Source organism: Planococcus citri, chromosome 3, assembly GCF_950023065.1.
Source record: "Planococcus citri chromosome 3, ihPlaCitr1.1, whole genome shotgun sequence".
NCBI lineage: Eukaryota > Metazoa > Arthropoda > Insecta > Hemiptera > Pseudococcidae > Planococcus > Planococcus citri.
The window spans coordinates 23,994,947-24,018,279 of record NC_088679.1 but is presented as its reverse complement, the minus strand read 5'-3'; the positions used below and the strand labels follow the sequence as shown (position 1 = coordinate 24,018,279).

At 35.7% G+C, this 23,333-nt stretch overlaps 1 protein-coding gene across 2 annotated transcripts in view; it reads left to right on the top strand.

Moving 5' to 3' along the window:
• The window catches only part of LOC135839312 (uncharacterized), a 226,154-nt gene that overhangs the window by 196,466 nt on the left and 6,355 nt on the right, over window positions 1-23,333 (top strand). Inside the window, exons 4-5 of one of the 2 annotated variants that reach the window (XM_065355298.1) lie at window positions 11,248-11,381; window positions 19,372-22,373. In XM_065355298.1, the coding sequence (XP_065211370.1) occupies window positions 11,248-11,381; window positions 19,372-19,611 (374 nt within the window). In that variant the 3' untranslated portion in view covers window positions 19,612-22,373. Of the gene's footprint in view, window positions 1-11,247; window positions 11,382-19,371; window positions 22,374-23,333 lie in introns of those variants that run through there. The other variant, XM_065355296.1, reaches the window with a different exon arrangement.

Genomic DNA, 23,333 nt, shown 5'->3' with positions numbered 1-23,333 from the left:
AACACATACTTGACGATAGAAAAGAGAAATATACAGCGGAGTAGGTGTAACTTGGTACCACAAAAACTTCATATGAACATAACATAGATCGCAAAAAAGATGAAAAACATTTCAACAAAATTTTCCAAGATATTTGTACATATATTCACTGCAAGTAGAAAATCGTCCAGAAAAATATTTCTCAGAAGACGTCCTAAAGAAGGGGAGATAATATAGACCTTAGAAAAGAGGGAATTTACGAGGGGAAAAATCTGCAGATTTTTTTCGACTATTATCTTTACCAAATTAGCCTTAGAAAGAATGATCCATGTCTCAAAGAACCATTTTTGGTTCATCTAAGTTTTGAAAAAAAAATTTTTCTTTGGAAACTTGAAGCCTTCAAAGTTGCAAAACTCAAGTTTGAGGAGATGCTATACATAAGAGTGAAAGTCGCTATATATGTAGTAGCTAACGATGATACTCAGGTAAATAAACGATCTGACTAAAAAATACGTGAATACCTATAGGAGTTTCCAAAGTACCTATGAAAGGTTTCGAGTGGTGAAGAACCAACCAGTGTTAGATCAATGGAAGAAGTAATTGAATTTGTATCCTAATTTCAACACCCTGAGCCGACTGACGGTGGTCTCAAACCCTTATGTGACCTCCAGCCATATTTTTAAAACACCAGATTTTCAAAAAATGTCATAAAAACTACACTAGGTAATTAATTTCAGCATAAATGTGAACGTGATTAGATGCCGGTCAGTGAATCATTCGACCGATTAAACATCACCTTTCTAAAATCGATTTCTGCCTTTTAGGAATTGTAGGTAGGTATATTTCTCCAGCAATTTAATCATTGAATAGTCGAAAAATTAACGAATTTGAATAATGAAAACTGTATTTCATGGAGAACTGGAATTTTCAGAATAATGTCTTCAGAGGCTAAGAAACGGTTTGAAATCACCTCTAATTGACTCAGCATGTTAGCATTAGGATTCGAAGTGAATTTTAGATCTAAAAATCTGCTGGAGACTCAAGAACTACTCAAAACGGTTCAAAACCATTTCCAATCGATTGAGATGGTTAAAAACGTGGTACACAGTACATACTAAATTTCAACTGTCTAGGTTAATTTGGTAAAATTTTGATTTTTTTTTTTGATTTCGACTCAAAGATTTGCAAAAATTCACCAAAAATCGAAAAATGCACCTTACTTAGCACCTGAAAATGTTGCTACCATTTATCGTTGAAAAACAGGTTTGATGAAATATAATCAGATTTGATCCTATCAAAGCTTTGAGCAGATCAGATCATATTGGATGTGATCAAATAAGATTGGATCGAAGTAATGTTGGGATTCGATTTGATCTGATCATCTAGTCATTTTCCGCTTGGTACGATCAATGATACGATCAGTGATTAGGCCCGGACTCCGGATATTTCATGAATCCAATTTGACCTGATCAGTTCTGGACAGATCAACGTTTTGATCGGATTACTATATCTGGTCATCCCTAATTGATTAGTATAGCTGAGCTGCGATTTTAAAGCAGAAATAATTATGATGAACATACAGTATGACACAGAAGTAGTGCCCGGTTGCTTTTATTTCTAAGTGGAAAAAGCTAGAGAGATGAATGAAGCGGCGTTGAGTAGGAAAAAAATAAGGGCGAAACTGGTTGCTAAATGCAAACCAATGAACCGGTTTCAAAATGTGATTATACAGAATTGTGTAATTTTTCACGCTCTACAACTTTTGCTCCAAACTTTTTTCTCTATCTACAATTTTTGGGTATTTTTTGTTAACTGGTTGCAAATTAACGAACCGGTTTCAAAAAATTCATATCACGTTTTTGTCGCCTTAGTGTGTAGAATACATTGCCCCAATAAAAACCAGTTTGAATTTTTTGACCAAACTGGTTTCTCAATTTGTGGACACCCTGTGCATGGGCCTGAAATCTTCAAGGTTGCTTTTGAAAGCCCTTATTTTTTCCTACTAAACGCCGCTTCATTCATCTCTCTAGCTTTTTCCACTTGGAAATAAAAGCCACTGGGCACTACTTCTGTGTCATACTGTATATGCAATATTTTATCACCCAAAATATGAAAAAAATAATGCAAATATTTCAGTTTAAATGACGTATTCCTGAAAAGGCTGAAAAACATGAAAACTGTTAATTTGAAACAAAATGAACCCAGGAATCAGAAAATACAGTACGAGTACATACGTTTTTTTTTTTAAAAATAGGAAAAACGAGTCAAGTCATTTATGAATTCATAAATTATTTCGGGATTAAATTTTCTTGATGACGTTTTAGTAGTGCTGCGATTTTTTGAATAAAAAAAGCTCTCAAAAATCTAAATTTTCGCCAATTTTTTGTAAATATACAAAAAAAAAAAAACAACACCAGAGAATGCTCTAATACACAGAATAAGCAAAACATGCAAAATAATATTGGGCTCATTCGTCAGGAAATGGGATAGTTTTTTTAGTCCATAGAAAAATAGGAATCCTAAATTCGTTTGGCGGGCATTTGTCACTTTCTGTCTGAAATTTCGTTTTTCTGTGTGATCGTTCGAGCTGAAGTCGTCAATTATTTTGTCGCTCTCAGAATTGGCATATTTCCGCTAACAAGTTTTTAATCCACATTAAGTCTCTGCAACATTCACTCAATGCAATATATGTATTCCGATTCTGTAGACGATGGAGTAACCAAAGACTGTTTTCTAGGCTGTCGTTAATATGCCAGATTCTGTCGTGGAATTTTTTTCTGTCGTTCGATTATGTACATATTTTCCATGTTCTGTCGATGTAGTCATGCCTGCTTCAAAAATTTGTCTGCCAGTTAGGATATCTTCTTAACGAGATCTAATTTATAGAACTTTAGGGACAGATTACCTCTCTCACGATTGCTGATTTCAAGATATTCTTGAAATGAATTAGGTAATATTATAACTACCTGAACTTTTTTCATTATTTGGAAGTTAGAATAACTCGTACCCCTCTTTTCATATTTGGCCTTCATTTTCCCACAGAAAAATATTGCTCAGAAGGCGTCCTTTAGAGATATAATAGACCTTGGAAAAAAGGGAATTTTTGAAGTGAAAAAAATCGCATTTTGTTCTAGAATCATCATTTTTATCAAACCAGGTTCAGAAAGGACGATCCCTGTAGTTTCAAAGAATCATTTTTGGTCGATCTCAAGTGTCTGAAATTTTTCTTCTTTGAAAACGTTTGTAAATATTGCTCTTAAAAAAACTTATAAAAATTATTCGTGTAGATGATTCGAATTCCTCGAGATTTTTTTTTCGATGTGGGAGCCGAATGGGTATTATTCAATGCTAATTTTATAATATTATAACGAACTCTAGTAGACAAATAAGGGGTCAAAGTCGAAGATCCAAAATTTTTTCCATGATTTTTTGACATCACTCTACACCTTTTTCGAATCCTTCACCAACTCTCTCAAACCAAATAGAAAATGACTCACCCTAATATTTTCCTCCGATGGAAACCATGTGGTAACTTTTTCACCAGTCTGCGGAAGAGTAGGTGGAACAGAAAGCATGTGTGATACTTCCGATACGAAGCGTCATTAAATTACAAACCCATCGAGGCAGCCTAATCTCATCTATCTGTCTAGTGTTTTACCACATTCATACGTACATAAGCAGTCAAAGGATTAAAGCGGCAATAGTGTAGAAGAGGGAAAGGAACTAGGGCGGAGCGGCGGCGAAGGCTCGTACACTAAAAGGAATATGTTGAACCGAGTATTTTTTCCTCCTAATCTATACCATATACTCTCCACACTTTCGGTATGCCATAGTATTTATACTATACGAAGAACTGTTCCACAATTCAGTGCACAATCACCGAGCTAATTTTTGAGCTGTCAACGAGGATAGGAATTTGATTAAAATACTGCGGTTTCCGATGCTTATTTTCGGCAAAGTTTGCAAAACTTGAACGTGTGTGCATCGAACACAAGTAATATAATAATTCAACTCGACGCTAGACCCCTCGTCCCTCACCGCTTCTATCTGCTTTCACGACTTTCAACATTAACGGTCAGTTTTTATTTTGTGGCGCAAAAATAATATATACAAACGCAACTACGACTACGACTTTTTGTCCGGTGTTTTTCACATACACAAACTCGTGGGCAGGAAAGACGATATCGTTGGACTTTCGAATCACACACAATGTAGAATGGACGACGACGAGCGGAGAAAAACAGCACGCATTAACAAAAGGCTCAAAGTTAGGACTTTTTTTTCTTCTACATCGCAGTCGTTTACGATGGTCTGTGACTGAAACTCGCTCTCTGTATCATCGATATCTCGTACAAATTATAAAAGTAGTTTTTCTTTTCATTTTCCATACAAATATACAGTATACTACGTATAGCACGAGAACTTTGCCGAGTATAGTATTTATCGATAAACGATAAATTCTTTAGCAACTTCGTAGTACTCGTATACTCTTCTTTTTCCACATTCTTTTAATAAATAAAAACTTGGAAAATATCTAGGATTTTCTTCATTCTATATTATACGTTTGAAAATTTCCAGTTTTAACGTGTTTTTTTTTTTTTTCATTCTCTCGCTTACTCTTACGCGAAAAAACGCCTCGCATCGGTGTGTTGATAAAACAAAAAAAAAAAAAGGAAATAATTAAAATTTTTTAGTTAGCTCGTTTACACTTACAAACGTTCTCTTCTATGGTTTCAACAACCAAGTTAAGATTTACCTCTCGGATAAATACCGAGTTTAGCGACCAAGAATAGGTATACGTGCCTGTGACCGGAAACATTTACCCCATTGTTAGCGGTATTTTTATGTTAGTTAGGATAATAGTAATACGGAAGAGGTTTTTTTTTTCTTCTTCAAAGCACGACCTTTTCAACACACTCGGATGATCGTGTTTTGCCTTAGAATGCTGCCTGTTCTCTTGAAACTGGCAACGTATAATTTTCAGATGTATATAGGTATACCTCCGCTAAACCACCGTAACGTTCACCTTTTTCTTTTCCAAACTATTCATAACGTTATGGCATAGTTAGTTTTTCCTACTTTACCAACATATGTACGAATTTTCCAGCCGAAAAAATCGCATTATAGGGCAAACAATTCTACGAACATATGTACCTACCTATGTAGGATGAGCTGTGCGGAGATATAAAAATACCTTTGTTCTAAAACACAAGCTTATAGAACGTTGGCTGTGGCATGGCTTGAACCAAAAATGTTAAAAAGGTTTAAGGAATTTTTCAATTTATTCTACCCACACGTTGCTTTAAAAAGAATTCATGAATATTTCTGTAAAATTTGAATCAAAATCAGCAGAAAGTTTATTGAAGACATCGTTGATTTTGGAGACGTAGAAAGTCAGGTATAGGATCAAATTTGATCATCTATAATCAGGGTGTCTACTGTCTACTAAAATACAGAAAGCTCAAGTGCTTTTTTCGTGCCTTTCTGTACACCCAAACTGAAAATTCGTACCGCGTGAATGTAGTCAACTGTACCCATAGTTCACCCCCCCCCCCCAAATCAAGCCTTCGAGGTATCCCCAGATTTTTAAAATATTCCAATTGATTTTTTTGATATTTTTCTCCATGAAGGTACGTACATAAGCTTTCAAGATTTAGCCTCTTCTCCCCGCCCCTCACCACCAATTTTACCATTTTATTCAAAAGAACGAGAGAATTGTCAAAAAAAATTCCACGCAACCTCCAGCAAAGTTGTACATTTTTTGTGATTTTTGTACTACTTTTTGGAATTGGAAAAAAATCGATATATACAATGACCAGCAAAATTTTCACTTCTTTCCTTACTCAAGATTTTATGAAACTAGTATCTAATTGTTTTCGAACAACCATTTTTCAGACAATTTGAAAAAAAAACCAAATGGCCCAAGCGAATCTAACGCAAAAGAGAACTTGTGATTTGAAAAAGTTCTTTCTGTACTTTCTTAAATGAGCCATTACGGCGAAAAATTCGAGAAACCAATGAGGAAAATTCGCAATTTTGGATGAGTTGAGAAAAATAACCCAAAAACACGCGTCAAAAAAAATATGAAAAAACATTACAAAAAAATCGCGAAATTTATAGTGAAATTTGCAACAAAAAAACGTGTGGAAGAGACGAAAATCCATCAAAATTAGATGAAAACGCCCAAAAAAAGCAATTTCAAATTTGAAAGAAAAATAAAACTCAAAATTGTCTCAAAACTAACAAAAATTTAGAAAAATTTGACTTGGGCTTTCCATTATGATAGGATCAGATTTCCATTAGCTCATCATTACCGCCAAATTAAATTTTTAAAATTTTTCGTAAATGAAACAAATTACATTCAATCAGACTCCACATTTGTCAAAGTACCTATAATTTCTGAAGGAATTGGAAAAAATTGTTTTTAAATGCTTGAAAAATTATTCCGTGACCATTTTTTGATTTCCACATCTGTCAAAATTTAAAAATAATAAAAAGTTGAGTTCAAGAGAAGAAACAATTGATCAATTAGATGTTTTTTGAGCAAATTTTCAACGATTTTATGATGCTGGTCAAGTTAGTTTAAGAAATAATCGATGTAGAAAAAAATTGGAACCACACTTTTGAAAAATAGGTAGGTAGGTAGGTAGGTAGGTAGAAGTACTTTTCAAAATTATTAGCATTTCATAGATGTGTAAAAAAGTTTCTCAAATCGTGCAGTTAATTTTCTCAGAACAAGATCCCTGATGCAAAATCTTACTGAAAACTGGAAATTAAAGAAATTATTGGAAAACTTCTAAACCTGCCAGCCAAATTGAATGAATTTATTCAAATTTTAAAAATATTCCCTGCACAGGCAAATGACGGCTGACACATTCCGAGTTCCGACGTTATTAAATACAACACAATAAAAAACATGCAGTCATGCAAATTTACTAATAAATCAAAATTATTAAATAATTTGGAGTGATTATAATACGATCTCGGTGCAGGTCTGTAAACACAAAAAGTACGTTAGGAGACACGAAGATGAGATTCGAAGCCTTCACTGATACTTCTCAGAGCTTGAATCTTGCATGATGTTTCTCAAATCGTTAAACTGTTAGTACAGTCCAAAGCCAAAGCGATGTGCTCGGGCGCAAGACGGGTACATTTGAAGGGCTTCTAGCGTCCAATTTGTAGGGAAAAAAATATGAATAAGAAATTGGTAGGGTAACATACCACTTTTCGTCATTGCCATTTCTAAATTATACATATAATTCTGTACAACCTCTTCCAAACAACATTAGTACGCTGTACTATGACGACGAGAGGTGATACTTCAATCATTTTTTCCCACAGCTACGAACGTAGCATTGATACACAGATTAATTGAGGAAAAAATCAACACCATTTCACCAGCATCCAAACACTTTAAAAGTTTTCACGAATGGAGAACTGGAGAAATAGTGTGGCTACCCTATCTATGATCACCCATCAGTGATGCAGCTCCGCCAAACTCACATCAACTAGTCACACACCTTATGTGAGAGTCGTACCGATAATCTAAATAAATCGGGTCAATTCGTCTGCAGTCATCTTCTTCTATGTTGATTCTACAGGAACAAATCGAAAGCCACAAATCTTCGACGAGTTCCGAGGGTCCGACGGTACCGGGATCGAGAGAGAAAAAATAATAAAAAAAATTCGACCACAATCCGGCCTACACCTTGTTCTAAACTATATATTATATTCACTAATTCACGCAAAGTGTTCTCACATTTTCTGGATTTCGAAAATGGGATACTGTACAATATGGTGATACGATGAAAACGCGAATATTTTTTAACTAAAATTTTCAACTATAAGTAGGTAATTCGAATTTCAGTAATAGACGTAATTTATGGCGCTAAAACGCATACGCTAACGTATTTCCAACAAAATTTAGAAAAAATCATATTGGCCATCGAATTATAAATTTTTGCGTTATGAACCGTAGGTCTCCTGATTATTCAATGCGCTGATAAAGCATCATGTGTCACAGTATCCTCTTTTCAGACAACAGCAGTCGCAATCCCAGGGAACGTGAAATCGCAAATATCTCCGTCTATAACAGACGTTACCGGGGCAGCACTTAGTGTCATGGAATAAAGTTGGGGAGTTGTTTGTTTTTTTTTCAATACTTGATATTGCTTGGACTGTTCATGACCAAAAAATTTTTTGATGATTTTTCATTTCAAAAAGCCCCTCAAACTCAAAAATTTCTTGAATCTTGCTCTAAAAAAACGTTGAAGCTGTTTTTGTGCTTTCATACGTTGGGGAATCGACGTAGAAAGTTTCATTAGAAAATGTGGAAGACAAAAATAATTCACTGTCTAAAGAAAAACTGCTATCAAAGATTTGAACACTTTTTTTTTCGAAAAAGTGACTTTTGCTTACAACACCCAAATCTTATTCCATGACACGTCAGACACTCGCCGATCATTTGTTTTCTCAATGTTCAAACCAACAGCGAAGAAATCAACCCAGAGGATAACATGAAATTTTTTGAAATATGCAGGAAAAAATATGAATACGAGTAATTTGGATCATGTACACAAAAAATGTCCAAAACACTCAGGTTACAAAAACTAACAAAAAAATCGAATACATTGAGCCGAAATAAATCTCAGAAAAAATTCAGAAATGCTCAATGCAAACAATGTGCAAACACTCAATTGTTTTTTTTTCAATTCGCCAAATAAAATTGTTTCGACTGTTGAACGGAAAGCTGAAAATTATTCCAGCTGATACCATTATGCAACGTGATTGGGCCAATCGTGTACTTCCATAAATTTGTCTGGCATTCATTCTAATAATTCTCAATTTTCAAATCGATAAGAAAAAGGGATACTTGGAGGAAGTGAGCGGATTCATAAAACATAAATTCCTTAAATGAAAGAATAACCTGGCGGGAAATTCTGCAAGAATACCACTACTTCGATACATACAAAAATATAAAAAAACGAGCAATGGAAAATTTCTGCATAAAAGCAAGCTCAACTTTTTTACTACCTTTGAATAAAATACCATTGGCTGCGAAAAATAGCCATCGAAAAAATATCAAATTCGACAACTCTTCGATAAGTAAGTACTTCGGAGACGGTAAAAAAGAGAAAAAATTACGCGAAACTTATTTGATGAAATTCGACAAACTTGAAAAATTTCGTCGCAATTGAGTTAGGAAGATCTCCACCGGGGCCTTATTTATTTTACCGAAAATTGATTTACTACGAGTAAAGTACGTCCACCTTTCATTCATCTTGATGAATAATTCAGCTATGCAGCGTAATTTTCCAAAGTAGTAAAAAATTCCACAAAAACGTATACTCGCCATTGCGGCGCAAATGACTTGAAAACGCCATCGCACATCGATAAACCTTATCAAGTTATTACAGGCAGAATAACGAGTAGGATGATAAAGAATCTGCCACATTAAACTTTTTGTGGACGCGGTACGGTAAATCAATCGTCAATCGTAAAAACAATAAAAGAAATTTTCCAAACGGATAAAATTACACAGGTATAATACAATTATTTATACCGGATTTCCGTTTCATAATTATAACCAGAGTCGACTATACCTACTTTAATAATGACTTCACAAAGAGCAGGAAAGAATGAAGAAAGAAGGTGTAGAGGGTTGTTGATGAAGAAAATGAAACAAAATATAAAAGACGAAGTACCATAAGCTATATAAATGAAGCGGATACAATCTGAGCACTAGGAAATATAATTTTTATCAATATCATTTGGGACGATTCCTAGGCACATAAGACGACGAACAACTAAGACTGGGGAGGTACGCACAGGCACACGAAGGAAGGATTTTGATATTTCATATTTCTTCTTCACTATACTCTATCTAGTGGTATACTCTTTCTTTTTTCGAATTTTCATTTTCTATTTGTAGTACTTACTCGTCGTCGCAGGCTGCTTAATTTCTTTTGTTCCATTTTTCAAAGGCATTTTTATAATGAAATATTGCTGTAGAAACAGAATAGCAGTAATTTCTTTTAAATTAACGACGACGCGATGGGAGGAGGGGGTGGAGGGAGGGCGAGCAAGCGTACGGTGTAAGAGAAAACGAGCTGAGACGTAGACGAACGCGAGGTTATGGTGCTTGGGGTGTACGGTTTGTAACGAAAATTACAAGATCTTTTGTCGACTTACTACGAGCTTAATTCGTATTGCAATTTCGACGTTAAGGAGTTTGCCCGAAAGCAATCATACACAACTAGAAATTTCCGCCTAAATGCTTTCGAATTTAATTTTTTTTTTTTTGCATGTTCCAGCCTTGTCTGACATGGCTAAAGTGTAGGTTGAAGGTAGATATACATGGTGTCCTATCAAACGTCTGTCATAGCTTGGATTTGGGTACAGCAAAAGGTAGGAGGAATAGAAAATTTCAAAGGAACATGGCAGCTATTTTTGGAATACTTGAAAAATCATCTAAAAAAAAAAACAACCATTGGAATCAGAAGCGACGAGCTCATCAAATCTTGAAATGCCAGCAGGGCATTTCGTCCACGCAAATTTTTCCGTTTCTTAAACCTAAGGCAATCGTTTGACCGAACACCCTGTACATAAAGAATTCTACAGACAGGGTGGGAGGTTAAAAAAAAGGCCACGTCGACTGGTCCGAAAGCTCTCTCAATCTAGGATCACGCTGGTATATAAGGCCATGAAGTCAATTTACGCCGACTGCGCATTGTGCTCGACGAGTTTGTCACTTTGCAGATGATATTTAATTAACGCCCGCCTAGCCTCTCTGTAACTCTTCCTCTGTCACATAATATAATGACGAATTAAACGCGAAAAATATATTAATATTTTTGCAATTAAAAACGCATTAGAAAAGGCAAAAAGCCGTGCTCGGTGCTATACTCGTCGTGTTAATAAATATTTGATTAATCTCGTCGACGAATATTTCCTTTTAAGCTAATTATTCGAGCGGGGCGAGAGACGAGACGAGGCTCGGTATGAGCAGGCGGAAGCTCTGCTACGGTATCTGTACTGGTACGAGTACGAGTATACTCGAACATAACAAGGGCGAAATATTAAACGAAGGGGCGCTCAAAAAGCTCAACGTTACACTGGCGAATACTCGTATCAGTGCAGGGAAAGTAGAGCACCGGAGGCTATTATTGTTTTACAGCCCACTCTACCATAATATAACCGGGCTAAATGGTCAAAAAATTTTCAATATTACATGATTAACGTTGAACGGTGTTGGTTTTTGTGTTACAGAAGCGCCATCAGGAAAACCATCGTTGAGGTTGGAGAAAACTCATTATGGTTTAGGAGAAACAGTCCGTGGAAACTGTTCATCGCCTATTTCATCGCCTGCATCCAACATTACCTGGCTCGTTAATAACAAAAAGGTACGTTTACACATTAACTACGTTTTATTCGGGTTCACCATGCTCTCGACCAGGCTTCCCTCGTCCGCGCTAGCAAATCGCATTAAGTTTAGTTATTGCAATCAAGCGGATTAAAATTCGGTTAGGAATATTTTTCATCGCATTCCCCAAAGCCAGCTTAGACTAATCAGAACGGCGCGGCGGATCAAAAAGCGTAAAGTGTGGGGTGATGGAAATCTTGCTCAGCTGGTTTTTCACAACGAAGAAATTTTTCTCATCAACTCGCCTATACTAATTTGTCTGCAAGATACCCTAATTTGGAAAAATTGTACGACGTGAAAATTTTACAAATTAGGGCAGGCCTATTTTAAGAACACAAGCGAGAGGAAAGTTGATGAGAAATTTTTTTCAGTTGAGCGAAATTAGGTTGGTAAAATGATGAAGATAAAATATCAAAATTTCTTGAAACGACGTTGAAGTCCTTGGAGAACATTTCAGGTTGGAAATTGAAATTAAGTGCGAAAATATCTCACGTCAGCTAAATTGATATGTAAATGTGACTGCTCTAAAATGCTGAATTTGTGCTCAGTCCAAATAAAGTGTATAAATATCGTTTTGAAGCTATTAATAGGGCGATAATGATGACACATTTTCAAAGGATCTTCGCCTATCAACGACGTCAACATTACAAAAAAAAAAAAACATTTCATCTGAAATTTCAAACACTTTTGTTTTATGGCTCTTAGCATAGTATTATCATTACATTTTCGTAACTAGCTCCAGCATTCAGTTCATTGGGTGCAGTACGAAGTTAACTTGGCTCTCACAAAGGAGCCTCTTGGGTGTTTACCTCCGATTTGAACAGATCGCAATTTTTTAATGGAGTACGTTCTGAAACCCTCAAACCAAAATTTCAGCTGGCCAAATTTATGTAGATTTTTTGTTTTGTAGCGATTCATGTTTTCGTTGAAAGAATGTACAAGGATTCAGTAAAAATGATGGAAATTATGTCTTGATATCAAGTGATAGCAACCCCCCACCCCCCCACCCACCGCAAAGGCTCTGAGAAAATAAGCATGATTCAACGGTTCCCGAGAGCTTCGGAGGTGAAACTAAAGTGATTAAGGTACCCCCAAGATGAGTATTTTCCCTAGTTGTGGACCTCAACTCTGAGTGGTTCTTGAGTAATTCATCAAAAATTGAAATTCGTTTATAATTTTTTTCTCAGGATTGACTCGGCCAATTCTTTTTCAACTTGAACCAAAGTGTAAGTATGCATAGGGACCTTTCCCAAGAAAATCAACAGCCATCCCCCCCCCACTTCTCCCTCACTCAAATTTTGATTCAATTTTTCGAGGTCCCCCTTACTTACCCCTCAACCCTTAAGGGTTAAGTCAAGACCAAAAATAAATTGACAAACTATAAAGATCCATCGAAAGGAGAATGGTTCGATTTTCGTTTTTCCGACGATCAGGATACAATGAGAATTGTATGTTTCAATGACTGCAGCAAAAAATTCGATCCAATTACAAAAGCTGGTCATTTTTATTCGATTCATGACGGTAATGTAAAACAAACATGTTACCGAGGACAGACGAATGTACCTAGAAATAATACTAACGACCAATAGTAAAATAATTCAAAAATAAAACATAAACCTAACCTTTGGAATATTTACATCGATAATTTCTATCATGAACATGACAGGAAATAAAGTAAATTTTGTAGGATTTGTAAAATCGATTTCGGACGAGGAGTCGTTCACAATTGATGGAAAAACAGTAATAAAAAAAAGATTGTATTTTTTACGACGAAACAGCAGAGGTAACAGTGTCATTTTGGGATAGGGGCAGTGAAAATATGAAAATTAATTATTTTATTGCAATTGAAGATGCATCGATTAAAACTTTCAACGGAAAAAAAAATTGAACGTTAATACTTCATCTATAATTTATTACAATACAACCTGAATGTGAGCGAGGTGATTAACTTATGTACTGGATAAAAAATGAAAAGAATAGTAGAATTTCAAGAATGGATATTTCCCAATATTCGAATAATGAAAATACAGATTCATTCTAAAAATCAGAAATGCTTTCGAATGCAAAACGAGAACTGGAGATCATCGAAGAAAAAGAAAAATTCATGGCGATAAAAAAAAGTAGATAAATTTTGGAAATCAAACATTTAGAAGGGTAATTTTAATTTAGTAGAACGTATAGGGTGTCAAAAATGTGATTTTTTTAGTATTATTTTATAACGAAATTATTATGTTACGAGTGATTATTTTTTTTATTAAATAAAGGTTTACGGGTAACTCGTCCGTAGGACGGGCATTATTTGCTTGTAAGGTTAATATGGTACCTAGCTATGCAACTGCTATTGAAGTAACTGCTGGAGTATTGTTAATCATGTTGTAATTTTTAAATGAAAATCATGTGTTTGAGAGTCATTATTCACAAATTCTTATTCAGGGGCAGCAAAGCACTCACCCTCACCCCAATTTTGGGGCCAAGTGAAATTTTTCAATAGGGGTGTCGTTTTCATACGAATCGGACACATCAAGTCCGAGAATGAGGTTGAATTATCATTCTGATACCCATAATTACCTCATTCGGGGCGTATTGAGCTGTGAAAATGAACTTTCATAGGTACATATAAGAATGGGTATCAGAATGAAAATTCAACCACATTTTCGGACTTGGCGGGTCCGATTCATATGAAAACGACACCCATGTTGAAAATTTCAGTTTGCCCCAAAATTGAGGAGGAGGTGGGTGCTTCGTTGCCCCTAAATAGGAATTAGTGAATAACGACTCTAAAACACACAATTTTCATTTAAAAATTACAACAACAACATTATTAACAATACTCCAGAAGTTTCATAGCAAGGTGCCACATATGTATTAACCTTATTACAGGTGGGGGGGGGGTGGTTTTCGTCGAATTGACTATGGGTCACTCGAGACACAATTTTGGGTAAGTTATAAGTTGTTCTACGATCAATATTGCATCTAAAAAATATTTCCCGAAAAGTGTGCTCGAAGGCCTTGAAGGGTAAGGGAACCTCGAAAAATTGAATCAAATTTTGGAGCGGAAAAGTGGGAGGAGGGGGCTGCTGATTTTCTTGGGAAAGGCCCTTATGCATACTGACTTACTGACCTTTTGGTTCAAGTTTGAAAAAAATTAGCAGAGTCAATCCTGAGTAAAAAATTATAAACAATTTCCAATTTTTGAGGAATTACTCAGGAACCACTCAGAGCTGAAGCCCAAAACTCAGGGAAAATACTCATCTTGGGGGTACTTATGCATCACATAAGTTTCACCTCCAAAGCTCTCGGGGGCCGCTGAGCCATGCTCATCTTTCTAGGACCTTCCATCATTTCTGGCAGTTCTGGAGCCTCCAACATAATTTTCGATTCCTCCAATTGAAAATTTTAACTCGATTTAAATTTACCGTATTTAGAAAACGATTCTGATTTATATCCGGCCTTTTTTCTTTATATTGCACATGAAAATTTGCTAAAATCACGAGCCATTACATATTGTTCTTTTTTAGAAACTCAAATACACATTTAAGCATTTTGCTTCGACATGTAGGTAGATCGAAAATACAACACAACTCGATTTTCAGCTTTCGAAATTATTGATTCCCATGCCTTTTGGAGAAATTTTGAAATTCTGGAAAGATCACAAATTGCGCTGGAGGCTTCAGAATCAGTTCGGGGAACTGAGTTATCATTTTTCAACAATTCAGATATTTTTTTCAAAAAAGCATAAATCGCTGAAAATAATAAATTTCATATTTTCAAAAATTCGTCGACTGCTCAAATTTTGGTTACAGGGGGTTTAGACCATGCTCTTTCCAAAAATTGTAGTCCTGTTCGGTGTTGAATTTGGTAGCGGACACCTCGAGAGGTTTTCTCGTTAGACTATTCAATATTCATGCACAATGTATAAAGAAATAACACGATTTGTAAAGGTCGTCGAACTCTTCACAGATCAACGAAAACAGAATTTTCAGTAGGCTTTTACGATTTAGAAATTTTGGCATACATACCTTTTTTTTCTGTCTATACTTACAAATATTTTTCAATCATAATATCCACACTTTCCTTCGTTAAAACATCAATTCGAGAATGAAAAGGAGTCTACTCGTAATTTTAAATGCTTGCGAGCGGTTCTTCACGCACACGTTCCAATTGTACGTAAGAAGTTGAAAACATATCTTCAGTTCACCAGGTTGATACCACTTCAAATTCAGCGATTTTTCAAAACTGAAGATAAAAATTTGAAATGAATGAAAATTTTCTCGAAATCAAGTTGGTAAAAAAATCCTTTTTCTTTATTATTTCTCTGAATATCCGAGATTGATTCTTATCTGAAATTTCGTTTTTTTTTCTTCAAATGGCAAGTTGTCTGGTATAATGTTATTTTCAACCACGACCTATTCAATGAAGATAGAATCCATCTGAAAATAATTTTTGAAAAAATGATTCACGGATGCCTAATTTCATCACATAATATTATAATGTGAAATTGGAAAATCATTCAAATTATTTTGAAATTTATAGACTGAGATGGAAAACAGATTTTTGTCGAAATATTGAAATACCAGCGAAATAATTTCCAATTCATGAAATTGACACTTTTGATAGCGAGGATAAAAGAGAAGAGATTTTCACTTTGGTAAAAATCATATACGATTTGGGCCAAGTACGAGTACATACAACGATATGAGGACGAGTTTTCAAACGGTGGTAACTATTCCACAGGGCATAGTACATATTACGATTACGTCGAGTGTATCCTCGTCATATATATTTTTCATACACCGACATCGCATCGTTCACATACTATATACCTATTACCTACTCGTATAATCGAGCATGTCATATGCCAAAAATCATTGTACACGTAGATTTTATTTCCTCTTAAACGGTCGTTTGTGAAGGTAATATGTAGGTATATTTTGCGCCGTCGAGTATATATATTGTGCCGGAGTATAAATCGCATTCGCTATACAAATTCGATAACAAACGAAAATTTACACGAATACGTAAACGTACCCTTAACTCACCGCCCACTGCAGACGAAACCTCTTTCTATTGCAGCACAGCAGGAAAAACCTATCGACGCGAAATATCGAGGAGGAATTTAAATGTAACACGTCAAATGTGAAAAAATTCGCCATGGCGCCGTACAGCAGGACGAACGTTGAACGAGATGTGTACGGGGAAACACTGTATGCATAGGTACGAATGAAAAATTCGTATTTTGAAAAACTGATTAAAAACGAAGATGTTATATAGGAGTTGTTTGCAGTATACGCGAGAGGTGTGGGTGCGGTGGCATAGTAGAATGTTCGCATTCGCGTCAATTACACCCCCACCCAACCGCACCCACACCGAACCTTTTTCAATAGCGATTTTTTAAGGAAAACAGCCAATTTGAATTCATTACCATACGTAATTTAATTTAGTGTAAAAGCATCACAAATACCGTATAATTTTACTCGCGTCCGATATAACGTTTCCGCGTCTTGTCCCCGAGAAAAAGATGATGACGAAGCGCTAGTACGCAAAAGGTCGCCTCGATGAAACCTATAAGTATGGACTAAAAATAAATTCGATTATATGGACGAAAAATATGAACGAAAACACGAATAGGTACCGGAATCAAAACAGTTGCAAGAAATTTTCGCTATATTTCAACTGATTATGAACCAAAAATGAGGAAAGCGTTTTACGCGGCTAGTGATTCCATTTATATGGAATAATTTTTACGTACACGTAGTCGATATTAATTCGACTATATTGTTTTACTGTTTTTATCGGTTTGCTCGAATAGAGGCGGTGTAGGATTATTACCGTGTTTATAGGCATTTATGTTGACTAGAGTTTTGGCTTATTGCCAAATTAAAGTACAAAAATGAAAATTGATAATATGCTAGACGGCTTTTATTTATCCCTGTATTCAATTCGAGTGCCCTTAAGCGTGGATACGGTGAGGTAGATTACACCATTTTTATAGCTTCATTCAATAAATGCTGTTATTAAGTATCGAATTATCATATGGATATGAAAAATTTCCCATATGCGAAAATAGATGTTAATTTCAATCGGTTAGTTGGTCTGTATATCGACGTAGCTGTGTGATAAATCACCAATTCGTATTTAATGGAAAAACAAGAGAAATTTAAGCATTTCAAATCGAATTGCGCGACTGGTTTCAAGCTTTCATCAGCATAGGACATTCTCATTTCGTCATGAAAATTGGAAGGATGTTTCAACCTATTCTGAGCACAAATACGTCTGTTTTTCAACCCCCATGGTTTTGAAGGGGGCTTCATGATCTCGTGAAAAATTTTCGTTTTCGATTCTACAAAGCGAATATGACTTTGCATCATTCAAGAACTATACCCAATTGATAGAAACTATAGCACTTCGCCGTCTTCGCCTCGAAAATCTCAAAAAAATACTCTCTTTGCGCACCAGTCAATGTATCTGGAAGAAAAAATTAGGACATTCCAATGACGCAACCAGCGCTTCTCTGCCTTGGATTCAAAAATTTGTAAGGTTTTGAATTCTGAAATATATTTCTCACAACAATATTCAGAAAATTTTTATACTTACAATCTCATCTGAAAATTGGCCAACAATTCATAAAACGTCATCCTATGAGATAGCTCAGTCAAATAGCGGGGGAAAAAGGGTGAACCCAAACATGATTGCGATCAAAGTTTTTTTTTGTTGAGAATATCGTCACCGATGCCCTTAACATGCTAAAAGTCCCCCCCCCCCCACAAAGGATCAAATTTTCTCAAATGAATTTTTTTCGAAAAACTTTCAAATATCAACTTTTGATTAAAATGAGCTTAGTGATTATATCATATCCTCTCCAATACCTAACAAATGAGCTATCGACCAAATCTCTAATCTCAAGGGGGTGGATGGCGCTACGAACACCGCTCAAAGTGACGTTATTTCAATAATTTTACATTCAAAGACTTGGGACTTGGAACCTGTTTCAATTGATCAAATAAAGTCAAACTTGAGGAATGGGATTCTTTTGGGAGCTAGAGTTGACCTCTGAAGTGGGAAGGGTCAAGAAAGGTCATTTTAATGGAGGGGCATAATATGACTCCGAATGAAAGAATAAGGTTCAAAATCATACTATTGGTCAGTACCCCATTGTGATCAACATATCCAAATTTCAGCTTCCTATAGGTCATCTCCATTTTTTTCAGGTGGAAAAAAACGAAAATAGAGGTGAATAAGGGGATTTTCAGCTTAATTCCGCCTTGAATGAGCTGTGGGATGACCTGAGAAGCTAAAATTTGGACATGTTGATCACAATGGGAGTAATGACCAAAGTTAGGATTTTAGACCCTTTTCATCCCTTTGAGGCCATATTATGCCTCTCCAAAAAATGACTTTTCTGTAATTTTCAATTTAGAACCTTCTCTTACTCCAGAGGTCAACTCAGGCTTTCAAAAGAATCCCATTCCCCGATTTTGACTTCATTTGATCAATTGAAACAGGTTTCAAGTCCCAAGTCATAAAATGTAAAATTATTATTAAAATCACATCACTTTGAGAGGTGGCAGCCCCCCCCCCTTGGGGCTAGAAACTTGATCGATAGCTCATTTTATAGGTATTGGAGAGACGATGAAATTATCACTGAGTTCATTTTATTCATACGATGATATTTTGGGAGTTTATCACAAAAAACTTATTTTGGGGTGGGGGTTTTGATCCACAGTTGGGGGGGATCAGCTCAAGGGGTAGGGGCGAGAATTTTTAGTATGTTGTTCAGTACACCACCCTAGGCAATATTCACCAAAAAAAAAATTGATCGCAATTAATAATATGTTTGGGTCAAATTGTACTTGACTGGGCTAAGGGAACGATATTACATACGAGTAAAAGACATTTGTTTGAAATTTTCAAGAAACGTGATCAAAATAATCCTTATATATTAAAATCAATTTTTTAAATTGTTTTTTCAGTTTTTTTCTGTCTTGCATAGTTCTTCTCAATCAAACAACATTATTGATCGACCACATGAAAAAATTCCGGACAAAATTAGCAATTCAGCGCCACCAAAAGAGCAAATTTCTCATCTATGTATTATGGTTCTAGCTGGAATGAAGATGTTAAGTCAAAACTGCCTTGAAAAATCGAAAGCGACAATTTTTCACGAAAGCATAACTCAGCATCTACAAACGGCGGGCCCGGGGGACGGATGATCTGAGTATGATACCAGTGAAAGGAGGTTTTCTGTGACTGGACGTCCACTATTGTAGGCAGAAAAAAAAACAAAATTTTGGAAACCAATAATTTCTTTCTGTTTTGAAATCTTTTACACAATTCAGATATCACAACCGGTTACAGTAGAAGTATGCATGTCAAATGCCCAATTGAGGAGGTGGATAGCAGAACGCAATAACTCCAAAATTACGAAAATTGAGTTAGATATCTATCCTTATGTAAAATTCAACGGGGAATCCATTCCCGGTGTCAGATTTTGTCCATCAGTTGAACATCATAGCGCAATCGAGGAAAACAAGTCTGATTTTAGAGCAAAATGCATTAAAAAATGAGATTTTGTTTGCAAAACGCAATAACTCCACTACTTTTTATACATTTCAGTTGCGCAGATATGGTAACACTGTTTTTTTTCATCGGGTAGATACTGAAACTCATTGGGTAGGAGTTACTAAAAAAAATTGTGCTTTCGTTCCTACTCTCTGAATGCTATATCACAGACAGTAATTGTTTGAATTTCGCATTCCAGCTTTTTATTGAAAGTTTTCGATCAAGGCTATTCTCTACCCCAGTGAAAACGTTCGAAATATGAAGCCGATTTGTTCGTTATTTTCATCGTTCGTTCATAAGATTGCATGTAATCGAGTGAACGAATTTAGTCGTACTTATGTCCCGCGACCCGCTCCCATCTAAACTTCAGACGGGGATTTCTCCGTGAATTTTCAAAATTCTTTCAATTTTTTTTCACCAATGCTAATAATTTATCATTAAAAGCGAGGGTATGTAGCCATATTTTCCAATTTAGCTTTTCCAACGGAGATCTGAGCATCAATAATACCTCCATTCAATTCCCAATGACGGCCACAAAATGACATAAATCAAAAATATCTCGACATACCCTCGCTTTTGAATGTTTTCTGAGTAAAATAAACCAAACCCCACGAAAATCCGTCCAGTAGTTTTCGCACAATCCCCGGCCAAAGTTCGTAGTTTTCATCAAAAATTGCTACTGATAACAGGGGTAGAGAATAGCCTTAAACATACTTTTTTTCTATAATTTTTCAAATAAACAATACGTTTTTTTTGCAGAAAAACACCCAAAAAAAAATTTGCGTTCAAAACGCAATAACTTATTTTTCTAATCCTCTCTGTGCTTACCCAGGTGACCAAAATTTTGAAATCGAGTGGAAATTTTATTTATGGCACCCTCCCCTTTCATTTGACACCAATTTTGGAACTCGACCCCCCACCCTTCCCCCCTGACCATTTTTCCTAATTTCCCAAAAAAAAACAAAAATGGAGTTATTGCGTTCTGCTATCCACCTCCTCAATTGTAAAAAATCGTACGGAAACTTTCAGATTTTTAAATGTGGCATAAAGTGGAGATTGGACAAACGCATTTCGTATAGCTCAATTTCTATTCGCAGATCAGAATCACAGACCATACGAGTACACTAAAATCTGATGTTTTTTTTTGCCTCAAGTTCGTTTGAAAACGCATTTCTCAGTTGATTTAGTCACTTTTCATGGCACTTTCTGAATTATGAAATTTTTGAAATGTAGTTGGAGGCTTCAAAACAATTTCAAATCATATACATCATCATGTCAAAATTAGGGTACAAATTAAACACTTTCTGAATGACGAAATTTTTGAAATGTAGTTGGAGGCTTCAAAACAATTTCAAATAATATACATCATCATGTCAAAATTAGGGTACAAATCAAACTGCGGATTTTCACTTAATTATGGAGTGATTTTTTAGGTACATACTTTCAACTTTTTAAATTCTGCTGGAGGCTCCAGAACTGGTGAAAACGGTTCAAAACTGTTTCCTAATGATTCGAGATATCAACAATTGAGCACGCACCAAATTGCAGTTTTCTACGCTAATTTGGTGTGATTTAGATTTTTCAATATTCTATTTGGTTTTGAGGGCAAAATTATCTAAAATTGTATATCTAATTCGCTACCTGTCTGGTTTGGTGTCTGGTGTTCATCTTCGGAGGTTCTATGTGGCTGTGTTTGAGGGTACCTTGAGGTATGGGATCGCAGTGTGGGGGGGGGGGTGCGGCTACATGCTGGATCCGGCCACTACTGATGCTTCAAAAGCGAGCCGCTCGGTTAGTTGCTAGTGAACGCTGGGACGCTCCCTCTCGGCCAGTTTTCCGTTCTTTGGGTATCTTTAAGGTGAGGCAAATTTATTACATCACTGTGTTATCTCTGATGCACAGGTATAGAGACGCATTTGGCTATGCTGTGGGGGGAGGATGTACTAGACGTGCTGCGTCAGGTGTTGTTCCGCTCCCTGGCTGGAGAAAGTCAATGTCTAGGTCAGTTTTTCGATACTTTGCTGCCCATCTGTACAACAGTTTGCCAGTGGAATGTAAAAACGCGAGTGTAAATAGTTTCAAAAGAATGATTCCTAGATGAATGAATGTTATTGTGGTGTACCGAGCTATTACAGCAAGTTGTCTGAAATTATTGATTGTAGGGTATTGTTCACTCTCTGGTTTTTCTATTTTCTAGTGGCTGAGTGTTGGTTAATTTTTATCTACTTATCTATCTATTTGTTTCTTTATTTCATTTATTTTTATTATTTTCTTATTTTTGTTTTTATTCATGTCTGTGTAATGTTGAGAGAACCGATCCCCCGCTCACCGAAAGGTACTGGTGGGGTCGTATATGTATTTATAAGATTGTACTGTATGAAAGAAAAATGTAATAAATCTATCTATCTATCTATCTATCTATCTATCCTTCGATTTTCAAAAATTCACTCAAAGTGAAAAATATACTTTGGAATTTGGAATTTTGGCCAGTGATGTATTTTGCATGCTTTTTTGATTTAGCTTTACCTGGTTCAAAAACTGTTCTGTCAGTTTGGGTGACTTCTCTTGTCAGTTGGAAAAATTCTTTCAACTTTTCCCGATACTTACATAAAATTTTTCTTGTTTTTTTTTTTTTGCAAAAAATCCAATGCTTGAAAATATACTCCAATTGAAGGGTTTAATTCCAAGTCGGCCTAAGTCCATTTTTATCATTTTTGAGTTAGCAGCGCCATCTGGTGGTACAGGTCGGTTAACACCTTTATCACCTTGTCCCAACACCTGGCGTTACTTTTTTCGCTCAGGAGCGCTGTTTTGCCGGCTCAAAAAAACAGCTGATTATTCCAAAGTGGCCTAAATCATACATTTTTTAAGAGTATTTGTATACAAGTGCGGTTGTGCCGGTTTTTTTCAAGTTTTTCAACGATTTTTGAGAGACGAAATTTGAAGGTGCTTCGAATGAAATTGTTTCAGAAATGTATTAAATTGATGATTCGTGAATTTTTTTTTGAAAAAACGCGTTTTTCAGCTCTTTTTCGAAATTTTTAACATCAGATAATTCCAAATGGGCCTAAGTCCACTTTTTCTGACTGTTTGACGCGCTCTGGAGCTGAAAATACGCAAAATTAAAAAAATACCAATACGGTACTTTAAAGCAGAAAGATCAAGCTTCACAACCATATAATCACATCATTTATTATTGAAGCGGAAGGGCGAGAAAAACACTTATTTGTGTTTTTCTCGAAACGGAAAAAATGGACTTAGGCCGACTTGGAATTAAACCCTTCAATTCCATAATTAAATAGGCAACTTCAGAAATAAAGAAAGAAAGACAAAAAGGGCAACTCAACAAATTAATACTTTAACTGAACCGAAA